This window comes from Trachypithecus francoisi, unplaced genomic scaffold (genome assembly GCF_009764315.1).
Source record: "Trachypithecus francoisi isolate TF-2019V2 unplaced genomic scaffold, Tfra_2.0 Lachesis_group5, whole genome shotgun sequence".
In the NCBI taxonomy this organism is placed as follows: Eukaryota; Metazoa; Chordata; class Mammalia; order Primates; family Cercopithecidae; genus Trachypithecus; species Trachypithecus francoisi.
The window spans coordinates 93712812-93740167 of NW_022681470.1; the positions used below are offsets into that span (position 1 = coordinate 93712812).

The following is a 27356-nucleotide window of genomic DNA, read 5'->3' on the forward strand; positions in this document are numbered from 1 at the left end:
AAAAGTATTGATAGATACTACAACAGGGTGGGATTCGAATGCATTATGCTAACTGAAAGCGGCCAGAGACAGGCCACACATTGTATGATTCCATCTAAGTGAAACGTCCAGCATAAACAAATCCATAGAGACAGAAAATAGATTAATGCTTAATGGGGCTGGGAGGAGGGGGAAAGGGAAGCGATTACTAATGGATGGGGTTTCTTTTGGGGGTAATGAAATGTTCTGAAATTAGATAAGGGTGATGGTTGTATAACTCTGTGAATATATGAAAATCCATTCAATTATACACTTTAAAAGGGTGAAATTTATGGTATGTGAATTATATCTCAATAAAGCTGTTACAAATTTTCATAAAATGTTGGTTTCAAACTGATGTCATTTATTTTATTTTATTTCTTTTTTATGTCGTGTTTCTTAAAGTTTCTCAAGCAATAATAAATCCAAATTGTTTAGAGGAAAGATCCTGTTACTTAAGCTGAGAAGAAAAGGAGTGATGATGAGGTTTGGAAACATCGCTCACTCAGTGACTTGTTTTTCTTTCTGCATTGTCCAGCCCATGGATGACAGTCTCATTGCATTTCGAACGCGTTCTAAGATGCCCCTGAAAGATGTTCCCCTGGGCCAACTAGAGGCAGAGCTCCAAGCTCCAGACATCACTCCAGATATGTATGACCCCAATACAGCAGATGATGAGGACTGGAAGATGTGGCTAGGGGGACTTATGAATGATGATGTGGGGAATGAAGGTAAGTTTTGGTTTGTGATTTATTATATATAGTGTCCATTATCTGTTGTAAAATTTTTATTATTTGGAAGGGTATAGAATGGAATGGTTTGGGTTAATTGATTTGATTTACATTTAACTGATAATTTATCTTAAATCAGTAGTTAATTTTTCTTTTTCTTTCTTTTTTTTTTTCATGAGATAGGGTCTCACTCTGTCACCCAGGCTGAGTGCAATGTTGCAGTCACGGTTCATTGCAGCCTTGACCTCCTGGGCTCAAGCAATCCTCTGCTTTATCCCACTGAGTAGCTGGGACTACAGGCACATGCCACTGTGCCTGACTAATTTTTTTTTTTGTAGAAACGAGGTCTCACTATGTTGCCCAGGCTGTTCCCAAACTCCTGACCTCAAGCAATCCTCCTACCTTGGCCTCCTGAATGCCAGAATTATAGGCATGAGCCACCATGCCTGGGCCTTCTTAACATTTCTTTCTTTCTTTTTTTTTTTTCTGGGTAAGGAATCTTTTGAATCCTAAGATTGTTGAATGCTGAGATTTGAATCCCTTGAAACATACATGCACACATAGTTTTGTTGTTGTCTTTTGTTTTTGAGACACCATCCCAAAACAGGGTGTTGCCCAGGGTGGATCACAGTGGTGTGACCATAGCTCACTGTAGCCTTAAACTCCTGGGCTCAAGAGATCCTCCTCAGGTCTCAGCCTCCCAAGTAGCTGAGATTACAGGCATGCAGCACCTCGCCTGGCTAATTTTCTTTTCTTTTTTTTTTTTTTTTGAGATGGAGTCTCGCTCTGTCGCCCAGGCTGGAGTGCAGTGGCCGGATCTCAGCTCACTGCAAGCTCCGCCTCCCGGGTTTACGCCATTCTCCTGCCTCAGCCTCCCAAGTAGCTGGGACTATAGGTGCCCGCCACCTCGCCCGGCTAGTTTTTTGTATTTTTTAGTAGAGACGGGGTTTCGCCGTGTTAGCTAGGTTAGTCTTGATATCCTGACCTCGCGATCCACCCGTCTCGGCCTCCCAAAGTGCTGAGATTACAGGCTTGAGCCACCGCGCCCGGCCTCGCCTGGCTAATTTTTAAAAAAATCTCTGGGCCCGGCACGTTGGCTCACGCCTGTAATCCCAGCACTTTGGGAGGCCGAGGTGGGCAGATCACGAGGTCAGGAGATCAAGACCATCCTGGCTAACATGGTGAAACCCCGTCTCTACTAAAAATACAAAAAAATTAGCCGGGCGTGGTGGCGGGCACCTATAGTCCCAGCTACTCTGGAGGTTGAGGCAGGATAATGGCGTGAACCCAGAAGGTGGAGCTTGCAGTGAGCTGAGATCGTGCCACTGCACTCCATCCAGGGCGACGAGCAAGATTGCGTCTCAAAAAAAAAAAAAAAAATTTCTGTAGGGAAATGTTGCTCACGCTGGTCTTAAACTCTTGCCTCAAGAGATCCTCCCACCTCGGCCTCCCAAAGAGCTAGGATTACAGGCATGAGCCACTGTGCCTGGCCCGTTCAAAATTTTATATATGATTTCATTAGGGTTCAATGATTTACCAAAAGAACATCGTGTTAGTTAAGGGTCTGCATGATGAAGTGAAAGAATCCTAACTCTATCTTGCTGGGGTGAAATGAAACCAGACTTTGGAAGTGTAGTAAATCAGCAGTGGAACTGAGGCATTGTTAGGATCCCCCTTTCCTCTCTATTTTACTTCCTTTTGTCACTCAGCTCCCTTCTCACATTTATTTTTCTACAAGGTTAGAACTCTGTTCATAAGCACTCCATGATTACTTTTTGCTTTGTCTACACTTCAGGACTCTCCCCTACAAGCTTCACTTATAAAATCCAGGGGAACAAGTCAGATCGGCTTGGTTTGATCTCATGCCCAGTCTCTTGGTGTTGCATGGGATTAATAGGGAGACTGTTCAGCATGGAGTCTGGTGATTGATAGCACCTCATAGAACAGTGTGGTTGAAATATGTGGTAACCCTAAAGAAGTAATGGTATTATCAGAAATGGGGAAGGAATAGTGATCAGGTAAAAGTTTGGATAGAAACAGACTAAGTAGGCCAGGTGTGGTGGCTCACGCCTATAATCCCAGCACTTTGGGAGGCCAAGGTGAGCGGATCACAAGGTCAAGAGATTGAGACCCTCCTGGCCAACATGGTGAAACCCCGTCTCTACTAAAAATACAAAAATTAGCTGGGTGTGGTGGCGCATGCCTGTAGTCCCAGCTACTCAGGAGGCTGAGGCAGGAGCATCACTTGAACCTGGTAGGCGGAGGTTGAAGTGAGCCGAGATAACACTACCACACTCCAGCCTAGCAACAGAGTGAGACTCCATCTCAAAAAAAAAAAAAAAGAAATAGACTGAGTAAATGGTTGTGTAGGTAATGCTAGGAGTAAGTCAGGATAAGTGAATGAAAGAAGATAACAAGTCTTTGAATGTACCTTATGATACTATTAATCATTACATTGTCTATCATTTGGCAAATGTTTGTGTACTTTCTTTATACAAGGCATTGTGCTAGAATCTGTGAGGGATAAAGGAGCATAATCATTTGGTCATGGAATAAAAGCTGTATGAATGACAGGGTGCCTGGCCCATTGTTAGATTCACAATACATTGTATTTGTTTGTATGTGTGTGTGTGTGAGACTGGGTCTCACTCTGTCACACAGGCTGGTGTGCAGTGGTGAGATCTCAGCTCACTGCAGCCTTGACCTCCTTGGCTCAAGCAATTCTCTCACCTCAGCTTCCTGAATAGCTGGGACTACAGGCTTGTGCCATCACGCCCGGCCAATTTTTGTATTTTTTGTAGAGTTGGGGTTTTGCCATGTTGCCCAGGCTGATCTCAAACTCCTGCGCTCAAGCGATCCTCCTACCTCTGCCTCCCAAAGTGCTGAGATTACAGGAGTGAGCCACTGCACTCAGCCAATACATTGTAAATGAATGAAGCTGTTGAATAAACTCAGATACACCATCAAAGTGGCGTAAATGCTGTTGTAAGGTTTTAGAAGAGGACAAGGTAGCTTTTGTTTAGGATGATCAGAGACAGCTACATGAAAGAGCTGGTAATTGGAATGGACCTTGGAAAGATTTTTGAAAACAGTGACAGGGAGGAGAGGAGGCGTCTGAGTAGAAGTGATGTGATATACTCTATATGCTGGGTTCTGTAGGATATATTCTTTCCAGAGTTTTCTCTTTTTTCACTGTTAAAACTGTAAGAATATGTTTGGTATAAAGAAATCAAATATTATAAAAATAAAACAATTGAAGCCTTCCCCCCAAGAAAAATGTATGTATCTACATAAGTGAAATTTTTAATATGATTTTTTTGGGGTTTATGTGTCTCTTAGAGTTTATTTATTGACACTTCATTTTCCTACCAGTCCTTTCCAAGGCGTTTGACACCAAGGTTCAAGTTTCATTTCCCAGAGGCACCACTGATAATAGTTTGATATGCGTCTGTGAGAGTTCCAGTGTGTAGTTACTTTTTAGTTTTCCACATTAATGTGGGGATAAGAATAATTAAATTTTAGTTCTAAATTTAAATTTAGAACTTTTCTCAAACATTTGGAAAAGATAGTCCAGTCGTGGTGGCTCATGCCTGTAATCCCAGTACTACGGGAAGCCAAGGTACGAGGATTGCTTGAGGCCAGGAAGTCGAGACCAGCCTGAGAAACACAGTGAGACCTCATTTCTACTTTTTTTTTCTTTCTTCACATGGGCATGGTGGCGGATGTCTGTAGTCCCAGCTACTTGGTAGGCTGAGGCAGGAGAATTGCTCGAACCTGGGAGGCAGAGTTTGCAGCGAGCCAAGATCGTGCCACTGCACTCCAGTCTGGGTGACAGAGTGAGACTCCGTGTCAAAAAAAAAAAAAAGAAAAGAAAAAAGACTATTAAAAGACAGAAAAACACTCACATTTCTATTATTCTAACAAATGTTTATTATTTTTGTGTATTTTTAGTTATGATTCTTATTGTAAGGATATAATTTTTCATGCTTATGATTATTATGTATGTATTGTACTTTTGTCATACATGTATTGAACATTTATAGAATGGTTACATATTCACATTTTATATATATACATGTTGAGTATCACCATCATCCAAAATGCTCAGGACCAGAAATGTTTTGACTTTCAGATTTTTGCAGATATTAGAATATATGTATTATTATACTTAACAGATAAGCATACCAAATTTGAAAATTTGAAATCTGGGCGGGGTGCAGTGGCTCACGCTGTAATCTCAGCATTTTGGGAGGCCGAGGCATTCAGATCGCTTGAACCCAGGAGTTCAGGAACAGCCTGGGCAACATAGCAAAATCGTGTGTCTACTGAAAATAACAAAAATTAGTTGGGCATGGTGGCATGTGCCTGTAATCCCAGCTACTTGGGAGGCTGAGGTGTGACAATCGCCTGAGCCTGGGCAGTCAAGGCTGCAGTGAGCCATGATCATGCCACTGCACGCCGGCCTGGGTGACGGAGTGAGACCCTGTCTCAAATAAAAGGAAAAAGAAAATTTGAAATCTGAAATGTTCCAGTGGCTATTTCCCTTGAGAGTCATGTTTGCACACACAAAGTTTCAGATTTTGGAGTTTTGGATTTGGAATGCTCAACCTGTACTATTTTATACTAAGAAATTATAATTATATAGTCATTCTCTAATTGTTGGGAATTTGGGCCATTCCTTTTTTCACTGTCAGCTTCATTGTACAAGTAGCTTTTACAGAAAGTATTATTTTCATGGAATATACTACACAAAATTAGCTGGGCGTGGTGGCATTTGCCTGTGGTCCCAGCTACTCAGGAGGCTGAGGTGGGAGGATCACTTGCGCCTGGGAGGGGGAGGTTGCAGTGAGCTGCACTCCAGCCTGGGCGACAGAGTGAGACCCTGTCTCAAAAAAAAAAAAAGAAGAAATGTGCTTTATTGGAACAGATTCTTAGAAGTGTGAGAACAAAGTTGGGAATAAGCATGTGAAACACTTTTTTCTCTAGATGAAGCAGATGATGATGATGATCCAGAATATAATTTCCTGGAAGACCTTGATGAACCAGACACAGAGGATTTCCGGACTGACCGGGCAGTGAGAATCACCAGTGAGTCTGTGTTTATTATAAGTCCTGCTCTTGACTGCTTTGCAGCTGCCTTTGTTTACTTTGTAGATTTTTAGGGGTGAAGTTTGCAGCTTATCCATGTTAAGACATCTAAGTTTCCTTTACCCATTTATTTATCTGATTCTTTAATTTAGGTATATATTCAGAAAGCCCATCAGTTGTTCATTCGTATATCCCACAGTCATGTATTGAGTCTTTACTGTTTGGCAGGGATTGTGCAAGATGAATAAGACATGGCATCTGTGCTTTAGGAGTTCAGCCTAGTAGGGTGATAGAAACAGAAAAAGTTACAATACAAAGTGATAAATGCTGTAACAGGTTTTACATAAGGTATAATAATGATCTAAAAGAGGGTGTTGGCCGGGCGCGGTGGCTCAAGCCTGTAATCCCAGCACTTTGGGAGGCCGAGACGGGCGGATCACGAGGTCAGGAGATCGAGACCATCCTGGCTAACACGGTGAAACCCCATCTCTACTAAAAACACAAAAACTAGCCGGGCGAGGTGGCGGGCGCCTGTAGTCCCAGCTACTCAGGAGGCTGAGGCAGGAGAACGGCATAAACCCGGGAGGCGGAGCTTGCAGTGAGCTGAGATCTGGCCACTGCACTCCAGTCCGGGTGACAGAGCGAGACTCCGCCTCAAAAAAAAAATAAAAAAAAAAAAATAAAAGAGGGTGTCATCTCCTAGTGTGTGATATGGACTAGGATAGGAGAACTTAGGAAAGAATTTGCAGAATGAAATGGTTTTTTATCTTAGTTTTGAAGAAGGAATAGAAATTTGGTGAATAGGGACAGAGAGGAATATTGCAAATAGAAGAGCATCTGCAAACCACAGAATTGTAAAACATCAAAAAAGTATGTTTGGAAAATAGTAAGTACTTTGGTGGTGTTATATAAGTGAAAAGATAGAGAAGTGGTAGATAAAATTAGGTAGTGTTTACATCATGGAGGATCATTAAGCTCTCAAAATGAAGTTTAAGGGCGGGCATAGTGTCTCACGCCTGTAATGCCAGCACTTTGGGAGGTGGAGGCAGGCGGATCACCTGAGGTCAGGAGTTCAAGACCAGCCTGGCCAACATGGCGAAACCCTGTCTCTACTAAAAATACAAGAATTAGCCAGGCATGATAGTAGGTGCCTGTAATTCCAGATACTCGGGAGGCTGAGGCTGAAAAATTGCTTGAACCCAGGCTGGAGAGTTTGCAGTAAGCCGAGATCATGCCAGTGCACTCCAGCCTGGACGACAGGGCGAGTCTCCGCCTCAAAACAAAACAAAACAAAAACGAGCTTTAAGCAGTAAATCAGTAGGAACTGATTCGGATTTTAGAAAGATCACTTTGATTTAATACCAGTTTCATGTATTTATTTGTTAGGTAAAGTGAACAAGACTGGAGGTATGGAAAACAATTATGATAACTTGGCTTGAATTATTTGTATAAAAAATTATATTATTGAGCTAGGCGTGGTAGCTTACACCTGTAATCCTAGCACTTCGGGAGGCTGGGGCAGGAAGATTGCTTGAGCTCAGGAGTTTGAGACCGGCATAGGCAACATAGAGAAACTTTGTCTCTATTAAAAATTTAAGAAGTTAGCCAAATGTATTGGCACATACCTGTAGTCCCAGCTACTCAGGAGGCTGAGGCAGGAGGATTGCTTCAGCCCAGGAGGTCAAGGATTCAGCAAACTATGATGGTGCCACTGCACTCCAGCCTTGGTGGCAGAGGGAGACCCTGACTCAAAAAAAAAAAAATATGTAATTGGCTAGTGTGTCAAGCATAGAAAACATATATTTCATCCTGAAGAAATTCTACCTATGGGGAGAAAGAAAAATAGAAAATATATTTCATAAGCCATTGATTTTTATCGCATGTATGCATGATCCTGTACTGGAATGATATACATGACATGGAGAAGGTAAGTTGCTGGCTCTTGACCAGATTAACGTCTGTCTTGGATGTTTATAAAGCAGAGAGCTTTATAGAAACTTGAAACTTTCCTATGTTTTGCATAGGAAAAAAAAAAAACTTAAGAAATATCTTTTAATATGGTACAGTTGGGGATAAATTGCTTTTTTTTAATAGCAAAAGACTAGGAGGCAGAGAGCTTTATAAATATCCAAGATATACCTAATTAATGCAGTTCTTTGTGTAAAGAGAATTATATGTAAATACAATCCTTTAGAACTTACATTTTATTTTATTGCTTTATTGTGCCTTTCACCTTGATTTTAAGATTAGAATACCATTTCCTTTGTGAAGATCTTTCATTTATTTTGATATATTATGACAAGGATAGTGGAAGCATTGAAAGGAAAGCACCAAGAATTAGAGAAAATATAGAATGAAAAGGTTTGAGGATTTAGACTTTGAGAAAACTGAAAGGAGAATCTAGGAAAGTACAAGAATAACCTAGAAAATCTAGTGTCGTAGAAACCAAAGGAAGAGTCTTTTGGCTAGGGCACAGTGGCTCGTGTCTATAATGCCAGCACTTGGGAGGCCGAGGCAGAAGGATCACATGAGTCCAGGAGTTCAAGACTAGCCTGGGTAAGATAGTGAGACATTGTCTCTATAAAAAAATTTAAAAAATAAAATAAAAATTAGTCAATTGTGGTGGTGCACGCCCGTAGTCCCAGCTACTTGGGAAGCTGAGGTGGGAGGATCACTTGAACCCAGGAGGTGGAGACTGTAGTGAGCAAAGATCATGACACTGTACTCCAACCTGGGTCAGAGCAAGACCTATTTCAAAAAAAAGAGTCTTTCTGGCCGGGCGCGGTGGCTCACGCCTGTAATCCCAGCACTTTGGGAGGCCGAGACGGGTGGATCACGAGGTCAGGAGATCCAGACCATCCTGGCTAACACAGTGAAACCCCGTCTCTACTAAAAAAAATACAAAAAACTAGCCAGGCGAGGTGGCGGCGCCTGTAGTCCCAGCTACTCGGGAGGCTGAGGCAGGAGAATGGGGTAAACCCGGGAGGCGGAGCTTGCAGTGAGCTGAGATCCGGCCACTGCACTCCAGCTTGGGCGACAGAGCAAGACTCTGTCTCAAAAAAAAAAAAAAAAAAAGTCTTTCAAGAAGGACAGAATGGTCAACAGTGTCATATGCAAGTAAAGAAACATCTGCTTAGGCCGGGCGCGGTGGCTCAAGCCTGTAATCCCAGCACTTTGGGAGGCCGAGACGGGCGGATCACGAGGTCAGGAGATCGAGACCATCCTGGCTAACACTGTGAAACCCCGTCTCTACTAAAAATAAAATACAAAAAACTAGCCGGGCGAGGTGGCGGCGCCTGTAGTCCCAGCTACTCGGGAGGCTGAGGCAGGAGAATGGCGGGAACCGGGAGGCGGAGCTTGCAGTGAGCTGAGATCCGGCCACTGCACTCCAGTCCGGGTGACAGAGCGAGACTCTGTCTCAAAAAAAAAAAAAAAAAAAAGAAACATCTGCTTAAAGCACAAAAGCAGATCTTTTTATTTATTTATTATTTATTTGAGACAGAGTCTCTCTCTCTCTCCCAGTCTGGAGTGCAGTGGCATGATCTCAGCTCACTGCAAGCGCTGCCTCCCGGTTTCACGCCATTCTCCTGCCTCAGCCTCCTGAGTAGCTGGGACTACAGGCGCCTGCTGCCTTGCCTGGCTAATTTTTGTATTTTTAGTAGAGATGGGGTTTCACCGTGTTAGCCAGGATGGTCTCGATCTCCTGACCTCATGATCTGCCCTCCTTGGCCTCTCAAAGTGCTGGAATTATAGGCTTGAGCCACCGCTCCCGGCTGTAAAAGCAGATCTTAAGTTCAGCTATCATTCTGGAATGTATTTGCCTTCCCTTTTTGATTGTTGTTTTCTTCAGTTTACATATAATTTCTCAGGGAGATCCTCCTTCATTAGGATTGATCTTGCTTTGCATTCCCGTACCACTCTTTTTGTCCTTTTATATACTGTCCTTTTATATAGTTTTATATCCTTTTTTGTCCTTTTATATATGTCATAATTGCTTATTTAGTATCTGTCTTCTCCCCTAGACTGTGAGCTTCTCAAGAGCTTTGTGTTGTTTACTGCTGTAAAGCTGGTGGCAATATTTGCCAATCAAATAGAGATGGGTAAATGAAGGGCAGTCTTGCTAGTCATACAGTTCTGTGATGATAGTGAAAGCTGGAGTAGAATTTTTAATTTTTTTTTCCTGCCTCTTGTCCTCTTGTGTCTCATTGTCATATTTGATTATAATCCCTTTAAAAGGACTTATCCTTATATGGATAACTAAAATTAAAAAATTAAAAAGCATAAAATCACAGAGTTTGAAAAGCTCCATGTGGTCACATGTTTTCCGCCCACTTGAGAATTTGTTTGCACTTCCTCTGAGGTGGCCTTTTTAGTCTCTGTTTGTATACTTTCAGTGACAGGGAGCTCAGCAATTCTGCAGATAGTGTATTGTAAACTTGAACACCTCCTCAATTAATACTTTTCTTATTGAACCCAAATCTGAATGCAAATTCAGATACTTTCCTTATTGAACCCAAATTTGAATGCAAAGCAAGAAGATCAATCCTCTTATATTCCTCCTATTTGTCTTGTATTTTTTAATTTTCTTTTGAGATGGAGTTTTGCTGTTGTCGCCCAGGCTGGAGTGCAGTGGTGTGATCTCAGCTCACTGCAAACTCCGACTCCTGGGTTCAAGTGTTTCTCCTGCCTCAGCCTCCCAAGTAGCTGGGATTATAGGCACCCGCCACCACGCCCAGCTAATTTTTGTATTTTTAGTAGAGATGGGGGTTTCACCAGGTTGGCCAGGCTTGTCTTGAACTCCTGACCTTGGGTGATCCACCTGCCTTGGCTTCCCAAAGTTCTGGGATTACAGTCATGAGCCACTGCGCCCGGCCTCCTATTTGTCTTTTGCTGTTAAAAAAAAAAAGCAATTTATCCCCAACTGTACCATATTAAAAGACGTTTCTTAAGTTGTTTTTTTTTTTCCACTATGCAAAACATAGGAAAGTTTCAAGTTTCTTCTGCAAGATTTCTTCTTCTCCAAAGCCTTAGTGTCCAAACCTCTTACCACACGTTACTCTTCTCTGGATTCTAGCATTTATTTTCTTTAAACTTTTCCCCTGTTACATCTTATTATGAAATTTAAAAATATATATAGAGAAGTTGAAAATTATACAGCTAACATTCATGTTCTCACCACCTACTTTTTTTTTTTTTTTGAGACAAAGTCTCACCCTTGTTCCTCAGGCTAGAGTGCAATGGTGTGATCTCGGCTCACTGCAACCTCCACCTCCCAGGTTCAAGTGGTTCTCCTGCCCCAGCCTCCTGAGTAGCTGGGATTACAAGCTCCTGCTACCATGCCCGGCTAATTTTTGTGTTTTTAGTAGAGAAGGAGTTTCACCATGTTGGTTGGCCAGGCTTGTCTCGAACTCCTGACCTCAGGTGATCTGCCTGCCTCGGCCTCCAAAAGTGCTGGGATTATGGGCGTGAGCCACCATGCCCAGCCTCACCTCCTACTTTCTATAGTTTTTTTCTTTTTTTTGAGATGGAGTCTCGCTCTGTCTCCAGGCTGGAGTGCTGTGGCGCCATCTTGGCTCACTGCAACCTCCGACTCCCTGGTTCAAGTGAATCTCCTGCCTCAGCCTTCCGAGTAGCTGGGATTACAGTCACGCGCCACTATGCCCAGCTAATTTTTGTATTTTTAGTGGAGATGGGGTTTCAGCATGTTGGCCAGGATGGTCTCCATCTCCTGACCTCATGATCCACCCACCTCGGCCTCCCAAAGTGCTGGGATTACAGGCGTGAGCCACCATGCCTGGCCAAATTTTCGATAGGTTTGATATAAACTGTGGGCCTTTCATATGTGCAGATTTCACATCTACAGATTCAACCAACCTTGAAAATATTCTGAAAAAAAAAAAAAAAAGCAACAGCAGAAAATAATACTGGCTGGTCATAGTGGCTAACATCTATAATCCCAGCACTTTGGGAGGCTGAGGCAGGAGGATCGCTTGAGCACAAGAGTTTGAGATCAGCCTGGGCAACATACTGAGACCCCATCTCTACCAAAAGTTTAAAAATTATCTGGGTGCAGTGGTGTGTGCTTGTAGTCCCAGCTGCTCGGGAGACAGTCAGGAGGATCCCTTGAGCCCACAAGTTCAAGGTTGCAGTGAGCTGTGATTATACCACTGCCACTGCACTCCAGCCTGGGTGACAGAGTGAGAGCTTGTCTCAAATAAATAAGTAAAAAATAGTAGTGTATAACAACTATTTACGTAGCATTTACATTGTATTAGGTGATAAGTAATCTAGAGATAAGGTATACAGGAGGATGTGCGTAGATTATGTGCAAATACTACACCATTTTTGTAAAAGGGACTTGAGTATCCTCAGATTTTGGTATCCATGGGCTCCTGGAACCAATCTCCACATATACTGACGGATGACTTTATTTGCCTTATCATGCAGCTGTCCATCTCCCTGTCCGTCTGTGGATGCATCTTAGTTTTCAAATGCATTTCAGAGTAAATTATACTTCACTTTTTTTTTTTTTTTTTTTTTTTAATTCAGATGAGGTCTATGTTGCATGGGTTGGTCTTGAACTCTTGCAGTCAAGTGATCCTCCCAGCTCAACCTCCTGACCAGGTGAGATTACAAGCGTGCACAATGGCACAGTGGCACCTGACTATATGTCATTTTTTTTGTTTTTTTTGGAGACAGTCTCACTCTGGAGTGCAGTGGTGCGATCTCGGCTCACTGCAACCTCTGCCTCCCGAGTTCAAGAAATTCTCCTGCCTCAGCCTCCTGAGTAGCTGGGATTACAGGCGCACACCACCGTGTCTGTCTAATTTTTGTATTTTTAGTAGAGACGGGGTTTCACCATCTTGGCCAGGCTGGTCTCGAACTCCTGACCTCGTGATCTGCCCACCTCTGCCTCCCAAAGTGCTGGGATTACAGGCATGAGCCTATACTTTACTTTTAACCACTTCAGCACGCATATAATGAACTAGAGCTCAATATTTATGATTTCTTTTTTTTTTTTTTTTTTTTTTTTGAGACGGAGTCTCGCAGTCGCCCAGGCTGGAGTGCAGTGGCCGGATCTCAGCTCACTGCAAGCTGCGCCTCCCGGGTTTACGCCATTCTCCTGCCTCAGCCTCCCGAGTAGCTGGGACTACAGGCGCCTGCCAACTCGCCCGGCTAGTTTTTTCTATTTTTTAGTAGAGACGGGGTTTCGCCGTGTTAGCCAGGATGGTCTCGATCTCCTGACCTCGCGATCCACCCGTCTCGGCCTCCCAAAGTGCTGGGATTACAGGCTTGAGCCACCGCGCCCGGCCTATTTATGATTTCTTTTTATAGGTGATTTTACACACAGTGTATCACACACATCTTAAGTGTACCATTTAATGAATTTTGACATGTGTGTACCTGTGTGACCCAAATCCCTATCAGGATATGGAATCCTCACCCCAGAAAGTTTCATGCCCCTTCCAAGTCAATCCCTACACCATCCCCTCAGAGGCAACCACTGTTTTGATTTTTTTTTCTTAATCACAGGTTAATTTGCCAGTTTTAGAACCTCACATAAATGGAATCATATAGGATGTGCTTTTTATGTGTATGGCTTCTTTCACTCAGCATAATATTTTTGAGATTCATTTCTGTTGCATGTGTCATTAGTTTGTTCCCTTTTATTGTTGACTATAATTTCATTGTGTAAATATACTACAGATTATCTATTTTTGTGTTGATCACCTGGGCTGTTTTTAATTTTGGGTAATGATGAATAAAGCTGCTCTGAACTACTTTGTGCAAGTCTTTGTGGAAATGCTTCATTTCTCTCTCTCATTTGTCCCCACTTATGAATTAGAAAAGGCATATTTCATTTCTCTTGGGTCAGCTACATAGGAGATAAATCACTGGATCACAGGATAGGTATGTTTAGTTTTATGAGAAATTGCCAGACCATTTTCCAAAGTGGCTTTCCATTTTATGTTCTCATTAGAGTTCCATTTGCTCTACATGCTCAGCAACATTTGGATTTTATTTTTTTTTGTTGGCTGGGCATGGTGGCGCAGGTCTATAATCCTGGCACTTTGGGACACTGAGGCAGGCAGATCACTTGAGGTCAGGAGTTCAAGACCAGCCTGGGCAACATGGTGAAACACTGTCGCTACTAAAACTACAAAAAAATTAGCCAGGCGTGGTGAATGAGAATTGCTTGAAGCCCAAAGGTGGAGGTTGCAGTGAGCTGAGATCGCGCCACTGCACTCCAGCCTGGGCAACAGAGTGAGACTCAGTCTCAAAAAAAAAAAAAAAAAATTTTTTTTAAAATTAAATTACTTAATTGATTTTGTTTTTGTTTTTGTTTTTTTTTTCGTGTTTGAGACAGAGTCTCACTCTGTCTCCCAAGCTGGAGTGCAGTAGTATGATAAACAGTCAGTGTAGCCTCTGCCTCCTGGGTTTAAGCGATTCTTGTGCCTCAGCCTCCCAAGTAGCTGAGATTACAGGAATGTGCAACCATGCCTGACTTATTTATTTATTTATTTATTTATTTATTTATTTATTTATTTATGTGCAACCATGCCCGACTTTATTTATTTATTTATTTATTTATTTATTTATTTTTGAGATGGAGTCTCGCCCTGTTGCCCAGGCTGGAGTGCATTGGTGCTTATTGGCTCAGTGCAACCTCCACCTCCTGGGTTCAAGTGAGCCTCCTGCCTCAGCCTCCCAAGTAGCTGGGATTCCAGATGTGTGCCACCACGCCTGGCTAATTTTTGTATTTTTAGTAGAGACGGGGTTTCACCATGTTGGTCAGACTGGTATTGAACTCCTAACCTCAGGTGATCTGCCTGCCTTGGCCTCCTAAAGTGCTGGAATTAGAGGCGTGAGCCACCACCCCTGGCCTGGATCTTAATTTTTTTAATGTCCTCCTAAGAAAGGCCTTTATAAAATTGTTCACAGTCTTGCAGATATAGTGTTAGACTCTGCTCTAGTTCAGTGATATGTTTGCCTTGTTGGTTATAAGCTCTGTTTTGGAGCAGCTGTGTCTTATTGAACTTGATGTCAACCAAAACTTTTTTTTTTTTTACCTCAGATTCTTGTACCAACCAAAACTTTCAGGTCTTTTTCACATTATTTTTAAGCCACGTCACCTTTTCATGTAGTTAATAAACTGATCTTTAAAACTCTTTGACTGTAGGACTGGGCACCATGGCTCACACCTGTAATCCCAACACTTAGGGAGGCCAAGGTGGGAGGATCACTGGAACTAAGGAGTTTGAGACCAGCCCGGGCAACATAGCAAGATGCTGTCTCTATTTAAAAAAAAAAAAAAAAAAAAATTCTTAAACATAGAACTTTAAATTTATCCCTATATGTTCCATCCAGTTGATTTGAGAAAATATAATTTTGAATTTTCTATCAGTTGGATTGGCAGTCCCTTTCAGCTTTACATCATCTACAGATTTGTTAAGTATGTTCTCTGGGTCTTTTAAGTCACTGATGGAGTTCTTGAATAGTTCAGATCCAAAGACAGCGTCCTATAAAACCCTGTTGGAAACTTGTCTTTCTCTCTGTCTCTTTTTTTTTAGACAGTATCTTGCTCTGTCGCCTAGGCTGGAATGCAGGGGCATGATCTCAGCACACTGCAGCCTCTGCCTCCTGGACTCGAGATTCTCTCACCTCAGCCTCTTGAGTAGCTGGGACTGCAGGTGTGCACCACCAAGCCCAGCTAAATTTTTTTGTAGAGATATGGTTTCAACATTTTACCCAGGCTAGGAGACTCGTCTCTTGATTCCATTCAGTACTGTGTGGATTTGGATAGGCCATCTAATTATAAAATCGTCTAGCTCACATTTTTTCCTGTCTTCTTCCTTTCAGAATTTAAGCTTCATGCAAATAGAACTCTGTCTCTCTCTCTCATTCTCTCATATATCCCAAGCATCTAAAAAGCATAGTGCTCAATAAATGTTTTTTGTTGTTGTTGTTTTTTTTTTTTTTTTTTTTAGACAGGGTCTTGCTCTATCGCCCAAGCTGGAGTGCAGTGGTGCAATCTCGGCTCACTGCAAGCTCCTCCTCCTGGGTTCAAGCCATTCTCCTGCCTCAGCCTCCCAAGTAGCTGGGACTACAGGCACCCACCACCATGGCCGGCTAATTTTTTGTATTTTTAGTAGAGAGCCTCCCAAAGTGGTGGGATTACAGGCGTGAGCCACCGCACCCGGCCTCGATAAATGTTTTTGAATAAATGAAGGAAGGATAGCCAGTCATGGTGGCTCACACCTGTAATGCCACCATTTTGGGAGGCCGAGTTGGGCTGATTGCTTGAGCTCAGGAGTTTGAGACCAGCCTGGTGAAACCTTATCTCTACAAAATATACAAAAATTAGCCGGGTGTGGCGGCATGCGTCTGTAGTCTCAGCTACTTGGGGAGCTGAGGTGGGAGGATCGATTGGACCAGGGAGGGGATGCGGAGGTTGCAGTGAGCCGAGATCGCGCCACTGAGCTCCAGCCTGAGTGACATAGCGAGACCCATCTCAAAAAAAAAGAAGGATAGATATGAAGAATTTGTCATTCCTTGTTGAAAACATTATACATTGTCTTCATGGAATTCCTCCTTATTGTAAAATCTAATTTATACCAACAACATACTGTTTGGCTTTCTTGCAGAAAAGGAAGTAAATGAGCTGATGGAAGAGCTGTTTGAAACTGTGAGTAATGATCCTCAAGTGAGAACATGGGATTGTAAGTCAGTTCTCCAGCAAGATGTGTCATTTGGTCTCTGTGATGCTCCTTCTAGGATAGGGGTCTAACTGAACCAATTCTACTTTTAGTCTACCTGGGAAAGAACATAATGACAGGGCATTTTTCTAACTGCTAGACTCTTGATTATATACATGTATGTTGTTCTTATTAACATTTTCCTTGAAACTTCTTTTTTTTTGAGGGGGGTTTCACTCCGTCACTGAAGCTAAAGTGCAGTGGTGAAATTACGGCTCACAGCAGCCTTGACCTTCTAGGCTTAAGCAGTCCTCTGTCTAAGCCTCCTGAGTAGCTGGGACATACCAACACACCCAGCTAATTATTTTATTTGTAGAGACAGGGTCTTACCACATTGTCCAGGCTGTTATGGAACTTCTGGGCTCAAGCAATTTTCCTGCCTTGGGCCTCCCAAAGTGCTGGAATTATAGGTATGAGCCAGCACGCCTGGCCCCTGGAAAATTTTTGATGACTTCCCCTACTGTCATTTGGTGTGTCCTTAAAGATTGTCAACTAGTTTTAAACTACTTTGTGCGCAGATAATTACCTTTTTCATAAATTTGTCTCAAAAGGTATTTCTCTTTAAGAGATGGATCATTTTGAGGCTGGGTGTGGTGGCTCATGCCTATAATCCCAGCACTTTGGGAGGCCACAGCGGGTGGATCATCTGAGGTCGGGAGTTTGAGACCAGCCTGGCCAACATGATGAAGCCTTGTCTCTACTAAAAGTACAAAAATTAGGCATGGTGGCGGGCACCTGTAGTCACAGTTACTGCAGAGGCTGAGGCAGGAAAATCACTTGACTCTGGGAGGCGGAGGTTGCAGTAAGCCCAGATTGTGCCACTGCACTCCAGCCTGGGCGATAGAGCAAGACTGCAAGACTCCGTCTCAAAAAAAAAAAAAAAAAAGAGAGAGATTGATAATTTTGAGTTATCCATGCTCTGTCCTTACTGTTACGAGTTGACTGGTTGAACGACTTCTTTCTTGGCATAATAGCCATCCTAAGTGTGGGTTTGTGGGAGTCCTGAAGTGAGAAGGTTCTGACATTGGCTCTTTCTGGGTGCCAGCGTTATTAAAGTCTTGTAATCTGTAGTTTTCACTCTTCCTTCCCAATACTGGAGCAACATTTGAGACCTATTCCCCAGGAAAACCCTCCCTTTGCCCACAGTTCCAAGATGAGATGGGATTCTCCAACATGGAAGATGATGGCCCAGAAGAGGAGGAGCGTGTGGCTGAGCCTCGACCTAACTTTAACACTCCTCAAGCTCTACGGTAGGCTAGTTGAAAGACCTTGAGATTTGGAATAGAGGAAAAGTTTATTTCTGAAAAGGTTTTCAGAAGTTGCAGTTAACAATTTTTCATCCCCAACCAGCTTCTGTTACTGAGGTAAGGATGCAGAGCCCTGTCAGGAGTTAGGTGTCAAGTGAAGTCTCCTTGGTATGGGGCAGTGCAGCTATAGGCCCAGCTGTATCTGTTTGGGAAGGGAGAAAAAACAGTAGCTGGCATCCATATCCACTTCTCCAGGTGAGTGGTGCTGGAGAGGTATGTAGGAATTTATGTGGCCAGACACACAAACTACCCCATATTGTAATATCGAGTCTGTCCCTTTCGTTCTTTTTATGTGCCATTAATATCTGCTAAATGTGACTGAAACTTTGTTAGTCACCTAGGCATTAGTGGAGCAAACCCTGAAGCACCTGCAGTAACGAGTCTGAAACATATGTGCTGACCTTTTTGCCTGAAGTTGGCACTTGAGTTACAGCATCCAGAAAGTAGAGGCTTTAATTTTTTCCTCATTTTCTAGTGGATTTGCATCTGCACTTTATTCTATTGTTATCCATTGCGAGTAGCAGCATATAGTCATTAGATGGATGGCTAGAGATCAGGATGCATTTTGTGCCGTAAGTGGAACTACACAAAGAGAATAGACCCTCTTAATTAGTCATGTGTCCTAACAGCATTACTACCCAAGTAGAAAGCTTGGGATCTATCTGAAAGCTAGACCTTTAGGGATTTTCCAGTTTAGTGAAAAAAGATAAGATATGCCAACCAATGTCTAAAAACTAGAAATACCAGTAATTCTCCATTACAACAAATATAACAATACAACTACATCAAAAACCTCAAGATTGCTAAGTCAGTATTTGACCCATTATTTTAAGTTACAGCTCATAGAACAAAATTCCGGCCGGGCGCGGTGGCTCAAGCCTGTAATCCCAGCACTTTGGGAGGCTGAGACGGGCGGATCACGAGGTAGGGAGATCGAGACCATCCTGGCTAACACGGTGAAACCCCGTCTCTAATAAAAAATACAAAAAGCTAGCCGGGCGAGGTGGCGGGCGCCTGTAGTCCCAGCTACTTGGGAGGCTGAGGCAGGAGAATGGCGTAAACCTGGGAGGTGGAGCTTGCAGTGAGCTGAGATCCGGCCACTGCACTCCAGCCCCGGCGACAGAGCGAGACTCCGTCTCAAAAAAAAAAAGAACAAAATTCCATTCGGCTATGAATGGAACCATTCATCATGGGAACATATAATGGGATTTGATCTATAAACGTGTTTTGGTTCTGCTGATCAACTCTTTGTAACTTCTTAAAATTTGGGAAGTATAGGCCAGGCGCAGTGGCTCACGCCTGTAATCCCAGCACTTTGGGAGGCTGAGGCGGGGGGATCACCTCAGGTCAGGAGTCGAGACCAGTCTGGCCAACATGGTGAAACCACATCTCTACTAAAAATACAAAAATTAGTCAGTCATGGTGGCGGGTGTCTGTAATCCCAGCTACTCGGGAGGCTGAGGCAGGAGAATCGCTTGAACCTGGAAAGCGGAGGTTGCAGTGAGCCGAGATGACAGCCTGCGTGTCAGAGAGAGACTCTGTCTCAAAAAAATAAAATAAATAAAATTTGTAAAGTATAGAAATAATTTAAAACTCCTGTTAGAATTCAGTTACCTTCTGGTATTCAGTAGAATAGTCATATGTCATCTCATGGTGATACATTCTGTGAAATGTTATCATTAAACGATTTCATCATTGTGTAAATGTAGAAAGCACTTGGATAAACCTTGATGGTTTAGCCTACAGCATACCTAGGCTATACGGTATAACATATTGCTCCCAGGCCACAAACCTGTATAGCATGTTATTCTGCTGAATACTGTAGGCAGTTGTAACACAGTGGTAAGTATGTATGTATGTAAACATAGAAAAGATACAATAATCTTATGGAGCTACCTCTGAATATGTGGTTCATTGTTGACTGAAACATCTGGCACATGACTGTACTTGGGCCGCTGCTGCTTTTCTTTCGGTTGCAAATGCAAACCTGTTATAATCTTTGACTCAATAAAGCATCCTGGATTCTGTAAGTCCATAGATAGTAAAAACATCTTAAAACACAATAAAGAAGAGAGAGAAAAAAAAGAACAAAACAAAAACCCTGGGAAAGTGAGTTATCTGTGCCTCCCTTATCAGTTATCCAAGTAATATTTATTAAAACCAGGTGCAAGGCCACGTGTGGTGACTCACACCTGTAATCCCAGCACTTTGGGAGGCTGAGGTGGGCAAATCACCTGAGGTCAGGAGTTCCAGACCAGCCTGGTCAACATGGTAAAACCCCATCTCTACTAAAAATACAAAAATTAGCTTGGTGTGGTGGCACGTGCCTGTAATCCCAGCTACTTGGGAGGCTGAGGCAGGAGAAATGCTTGAACCTGGGAGGCGGAGGTTGCACTGAGCCGAGATTGTGCCACTGCACTCCAGCCTGGGCGACAGAGTGAAACTGCCTCTCAAAAAATAATAATAGGCCGGATGTGGTGGCTCACACCAGTAATTCCAGCACTTTGGGAGGCCAGGGCGGTCAAATCACGAGGTCAGGAGTTTGAGACCAGCCTGACCAACATGGTGAAACCCCGTCTCTACTAAAAATATAAAAATTAGCCAGGCATGGTAGTGCACTCCTGTAATCCCAGCTACTCAGGAGGCTGAGGCAGGAGAATCGCTTGAACCCAGGAGGCAGAATTTGCAATGAGCCAACATCACGCCACTGCACTCTGTCCTGGGAGACAGAAAGAGACTCCGTCTCAGAAAAGAAAGAAAGGAAAAAAAAATAATAATAATTATAGGTCGGGCACAGTGGCTCGCGCCTGTAATCCCAGCACTTTGGGATGTCGAAGCGGGCATATCACCTGAAGTCAGGAGTTTGAGACCAGCCTGGCCAACATGGCAAAACCCTGTCTCTAGTAAAAATGCAAAAAAAAAGGCCGGGCGCGGTGGCTCAAGCCTGTAATCCCAGCACTTTGGGAGGCCGAGACAGGCGGATCACGAGGTCAGGAGATCGAGACCATCCTGGCTAACACGGTGAAACCCCGTCTCTACTAAAAATACAAAAACTAGCCGGGCGAGGTGGCGGGCGCCTGTAGTCCCAGCTACTCCGGAGGCTGAGGCAGGAGAATGGCGTAAACCCGGGAGGCGGAGCTTGCAGTGAGCTGAGATCTGGCCACTGCACTCCAGTCCGGGCGACAGAGCGAGACTCCCCCTCAAAAAAAACAAACAAACAAACAAAAAACAAAACAAAAAACAAAAAACAAAAAAAATTAGTCGGACGTGTTGGCAGGTCCCTGTAATCCCCACTACTTGGGAGGCCGAGGCAGGAGAATCGCTTGAACCTGGGAGGCAGGGGTTGCAGTGAGGCAAGACCGCTCCATTGCACTCCAGCCTAGGCAACAGGAACAAAACTCCATCTCAAAAAAAAAAAAAAATAATAATAATAAATACAACTACGTGCAGGCTATGTTTCTATTACCTACTTTTTTATGCTTCTGGGCTTCTGTTCCTTTAGTGGTAGTAGTGCAGGTGATCAGGTTTTCAGTTCTCAGAAGATTGTATAAGACAGTCCCACAGGCTTTAGGTTTTTACCCTGCACTGCCCAAACCCACAGTAAATACTATAAAAGCATAATTTTTATCCCCAATAGATAAATGATAACTTTTTTAAATTAACAATTGAAAACACTTATTTATCTATTGCTGTAATATTGGAGATTACTTGAAATATGATAACCTGCTTGTTGTAGCTACATCAACAGGTCTTATCCTGATTGCATAGGGTATCAGCACGTGCTTAATCATTTAAGTATCTTATTCTCCTTTTATTTCAGAACTGTCATGCTGGATTTTTCCATTTTTGCTTCAGCCCTGGAAACAGTCTCACAGGAGGGTAGGGGTGGGAAGTTAGAGTTAGGAACCTTAGAAGAGGAATTTATTTGTTTATTTATTTAATTTAATTTTATTTTTTTGGAACAGAGTCGTGCTCTGTTGCCCAGGCTGAAGTGCAGTGGCGCGATCTCGGCTCACTGCAACTTTTGCCTCCTGGGTTCAAGTGATTCTCCTGCTTCAGCCTCGCGAGTAGCTGGGATTATAGGCACCCATCATCACAGCCGGCTAATTTTTGTATTTTTTCGTAGAGACAGGGTTTCACCATGTTAGCCAGGCTAGTCTTGAACCACTGATCTCAAGTGATCCACCAGCCTTGGCCTCCCAAATTGCTGGGATTATAGGCGGGAGCCACAACGCCCGACTGTTTCTTGACCTTTTAATAATTGTCATTCTGACTGGCAAGCCTTGCTTTCTTAAGTCAAAAATCTTCCAGCATGAAGCAGGAAAAGGATATACTAAAATAAGTAGTGGTAGTTCACATGAACAGAACTGAGTGGTTAGTTCAAATATTACCCTACTGCTCTCCATGAAGGTATTTTCTTTTAGCCCTTTAAACTCCTCTTCCTGGCTGAGCGCAGTGGCTCCCGCCTGTAATCCCAGCAATTTGGGAGTTCGAGGTGGGTGGATCACTTGAGGCCAGTCGTTTGAGACTAGCCTGGCTAACGTGGTGAAACCTTGTCTCTACAAAAAATACAAAGATTAGCTGGCCGTGGTGATGCATGCCTGTAATCCCAGCTACTCAGGAGGCTGAGTCAGGAGAATCACTTGAACCTGGGAGGCAGAGGTTGCAGTGAGCTGAGATCATGCCGCTGCACTCCAGCCTGGGCAACAGAGCAAGACTCCATTTCAAAAAATAAATAAATAAATAAATAAATAAGGAAATAAATTCCTCTTCTAAGGTTCCAAACCCTAACTTCCCACCCCGACCCTCCTGAGAGACTTTTTTCAAAAACCTAGCATGTCAGTTCTGAAGTAAAAAGAGAGTAAGATACTTAAGTAATTAAGAATGTGCTGATACCCTATGCAGTCAGGATAAGATCTTTTGGCTGGGCGTGGTGGCTCACACCTGTAATCCCACCACTTTGGGAGGCTGAGGCAGGTGGATCATGAGGTCAAGAGATCGAGACCATCCTGGCCAACATGGTGAAACCCCGTCTCTACTAAAAATACAAAAATTAGCTGGAGCGTGGTGGTGCATGCCTATAGTCCCAGCTACTCGCGAGGCTGAGGCAAGAGAATCACTTGAACCAGGGAGGTGGAGGTTGCAGTGAGCCGAGATCATGCCACTGTACTCCAGCTTGGCATCCGAGCGAGACTTTGTCTCAAAAGAAAAAAAAAATCTGTTTATGTAGCTACAACAAGCAGGTTCTCATATTTCAAGGAATCCCCAATATTATAGCAATAGATAAATAAGAAAATGTAGTATTCCACCATGGAATACTATACAGCCATAAAAAGGTATGATATCACTTCCCTTTCAGGGACATGGATGGAGATGAAGCCATCAGCAAACTAACATAAGAATAGAAAAACAATACTGCATGTTCTCACTTACAAGTAGGAACTGAACAATGAGAACACATGGACGCAGGGTGGGGAACAACACACACTGGGGCCTGTTGGGGGAGTGGGGGAAGGGAGAGGATCAGGATAAACTGCTAATGCAGCTGGGCTTAATACCAAGGTGATGGGTTGATAGGTGCAGCAAAACACCAAGGCACACGTTTACCTATGTAACAAACCTGCATGTCCTGCACATGTATTCCGAAACTTAAAATTTTGAGGGCCAGCCGTGGTGGCTTACGCCTGTAATCCCAGCACTTTGGGAAGCTGAGATGAGTGGATCATGAGGTCAGGAGATAGAGACTGTCCTGGCTAACACAGTGAAACCCCATCTCTACTAAAAATACAAAAAATTAGCTGGGCGTGGTGGCACATGCCTATAGTCCCAGCTACTTGAGAGGGTGAGGCAGGAGAATCACTTGAACCTGGGAGGCAGAGGTTGCAGTGAGCTGAGATCACGCCACTGCATTCCAGCCTGGGCGACAGAGCGAGACTGCGTCACAAAAAAAAAAAAAAATTAAATTTTGAAAAAAAGATGCAAGGCAGTGCAGCCTGAGTGGATAGGGAAATGGGACAAGCTGAACCTGGGATGGGAATAACAAGTAAATGAGGGAAGAAATGAGAATGATGAGTTCCCACCAGCTCCTTGGCTGCTTTCTTACCCATATATTTCTCTGTTCCTAGCGTTTTGATTTTTTCTTTATTTGTATATTATTTAGAAGAGGAATTGTAGAGGAATGGGATGGAATATAATATAGAATCATCATATTTGATGCATGCTAACTACTTTGGGAAAAGATTTGTATAAGGCTGAGAGTTTGATTGTTGACTAAAGTGAGTTGTCAGATTTGAAGGCAGTGAAAATTGTTCAGGCTCTTTGCTCATCATTGGAACAAATTAGATGTGTTGTAGACCTAGGGAAACACTCAGATTCAGTCATCTCCCTGTTGGGAATAGGTTTGAGGAACCACTGGCCAACTTGCTAAATGAACAACATCGGACAGTGAAGGAGCTATTTGAACAGCTGAAGATGAAGAAATCTTCAGCCAAACAGCTGCAGGAAGTAGAGAAGGTTAAACCCCAGAGTGAGAAAGTTCATCAGACTCTGATTCTGGACCCAGCACAGAGGAAGAGACTCCAGCAGCAGATGCAGCAGGTAAGACTTTTCTTGGTCATGTTAATATTGGATTATACCAAGGCCTAACTCTGAGGCCAGAAATTAACAGCTTTGTAAAAGTCAGAGATAGTTACCTTACCACCTGCTAAAACCATAGTATCTTCACATCATTAGGAGCTGGAGAAGTCATCATGTTCATGCCCTATGGCTCAAGGAAGAGAGCATACAAGGACAGTAATGGTATTCAGAAATATAGATTTCAAAGAGTCCTTAGTAATCTATTCTGAAATTTAACAACCTTTACTGTGAGAAGTAGGGTTTTTTTTTCCTTTTTCTAATCTCAGTCCCTCTGGATTGAGGTTAGGCTTCTTATGGTTCTGTCATTTTGTTCAAGGGAACATGTCTGAGAGATTTATGCCAAGATTCTATGTTGTTCTCATACTCCTTTCAGAAAGCAAAATATATGTGATAAAGTTGCAAACATCTTGATTATTGTCTGTCTGGGGGCTGGGTTATGGTGACTCACACCTGTAAACCCAGCACTTTGGGAGACTGAAGTGGGAGGATTGCTTGAGCCAGGGAGTTCAAGAGCAACCTGGGCAACATAGTGCGACCCTGTCTCTACAAAAAATAAAAATACATTAGCCAGGCATGATGCCATGCACCTGTGGTCCCAGCTACTCAGGAGGCTGAGGTGGGAGGATTGCTTGAGCACAGGAGGTTGAGAGGGCGTGGAGCCATGATTGCATCACTGCACAACAGCCTGGATGACAGAGAGAGATCCTGTCTCCAAGAAGGAAAAAAAAAAAATCTCTCTGGGTTCCTGAAATGACAATGTGGTAACATGTCACTTCATTATTTTCTTTCCATCCCCAGCACGTTCAGCTCTTGACCCAAATCCACCTTCTTGCCACCTGCAACCCCAATCTCAGTCCGGAGGCCAGTACCACCAGGATATTTCTTGTAAGTTTCCAAATATCCCTAACTCTAAAGACTAGAGTGTGAAATTAGGTTGGCAGGTTATTTCTCACAGTTATTCACTGATCATAATCTATATTTATTCTTCTCTCTTGGGTATTTTTGATTGCTTTTTTCTGTTAAGGCTTCCTGTGTTTGCCGAGAGAACATAAGCCACTGATTTCCATGGAAGGACAAGGAGTGTATTCAATTTTCTTAGTACTGTCCTTCTGATATTTTTTTTGAATCCTCCTCATCTTTAGATCCAACCTAACTTCCTAGGTTTTTTGGTACCACTGTTCCTTTTACAGATGTTGAGACTGGGCACGGTGGCTATCCCTGTAATCCCAGCACTTTGAGAGGCCAAAGCAGGCAGATTGCCTGACCCCAGTAGTTCGAGACCAGCTGGGGCAACATGCCGAAAGCCCGTCTCTACAAAATACAAAAATTAGCCAGATGTGGTGCGTACCTGTAGTCTCAGCTACTTGGGAGGCAGAGATGGAAGGATAGCTTGAGCCTGGGAGGTAGGGGTTGCAGTGAGCTGAGATCGCGCCACTGCACTCCAACCTGGGCGGCAGAGTGAGACCCGGTTTCAAAATAAATAATAAAATAAAAGTAATAGTCCTAATTCTTGGCTGGGTGCAGTGACTCATGCCTGTAATCTCAGCACCTTGGTAGGCTGAAGTGGCTGGATCGCTTGAGGTCAGGAGTTCGAGAACAGCTTGACCAACATGGTGAAATCCGGTCTCTACTTAAAATACAAAAAATAGCTGGGCATGGTGGAGGGCGCCTATAATTAATCCCAGCTACTTGGGAGGTGGATGCAGAAGAATTGCTTGAGCCTGGGAAGTGGAGACTTCAGTGAGTCAAGATCGTACCACTACACTCCAGCCTGGGCGACAGAGCGAGACTCCATCTCAAAAAAAAAAAAAAAAAAAAATGAATTCTCATTCTTCATAATCTTCATTCTAGTTCAGGAACTAGACAGTATATTCCTTAGTGTTTCTCACTAAGTCTAAAAGTAAACCAAGAATACAATCCCTGAATATCTGGGAACTCAGGTGTAATCTTAACAGAGTAGTTTATTGTGAAAGACTTTATGATGATTTTTACCTGTTTTTATCCTGTAGTAGGAAGGTCACCTTCTCATTTAGATTCTAAAAGCTACTGGTATTAATTGTCTGGAATTGTCTTAGATCTTCCTTGTGTCCTGTTTTCCCAGAAAGAGCTGGGAACCTTTGCTCAAAGCTCCATCGCCCTTCACCATCAGTACAACCCCAAGTTTCAGACCCTGTTCCAACCCTGTAACTTGATGGGAGCTATGCAGCTTATTGAAGACTTCAGCACACATGTCAGCATTGACTGCAGCCCTCATAAAACTGTCAAGAAGACTGGTAGGAGACAGATGTGTCAGCTTTAAGTTTTTACTTGCGGTGAGAGGTGGTGGGAATCTTATCCCATAGATAACTTCCTAGGATACTTGCCTAGGAATGGAGGACACAGGACATTTGTAATTTCTTCCTTCTCTCTTTTATCCTCCCTTCATACTCATTATCCACGTTCTAGAATTACGTGATAATCTCTGGGCCTGGGTAAGGCATGGAGTCAGTGGACAGTATAGGAATATGGGAGGTAGAGATCTGAAGCTCAGTGCTAAGAATTTGACTACAGCAATATGAGGGGTAAGTATTAGGAGTCAAATCAAGATAAACTGGGGCCTGGTAAAGATGAAAGTCAGGTGGTAAAGTTTGGTCATGTTTAGCTTTTTACTGTCTTCATTAAGTTTGGTCATGTTTAGCTTTCTACTGTCTTCAACTAAGGCCAGGTGCTGTGGCTCACGCCTATAATCCTAGTACTATGGGAGGCCGAGTCGGGGAACACAAGGTCAGGAGATTGAGACCATCCTGGCTCACACAGTGAAATCCCGTCTCTACTAAAAA

At 43.2% G+C, this 27356-nt stretch overlaps 1 protein-coding gene across 1 annotated transcript in view; it reads left to right on the top strand.

Annotated features, from left to right (window-relative positions):
• GON4L (gon-4 like) overlaps window positions 1-27356 on the top strand; it is a 102793-nt gene that overhangs the window by 49358 nt on the left and 26079 nt on the right. The window contains 7 exon segments of the mRNA XM_033196129.1: window positions 557-749; window positions 5736-5837; window positions 16484-16524; window positions 17741-17844; window positions 24300-24498; window positions 25336-25422; window positions 26639-26810. Of these exon segments, the coding sequence (XP_033052020.1) occupies window positions 557-749; window positions 5736-5837; window positions 16484-16524; window positions 17741-17844; window positions 24300-24498; window positions 25336-25422; window positions 26639-26810 (898 nt within the window).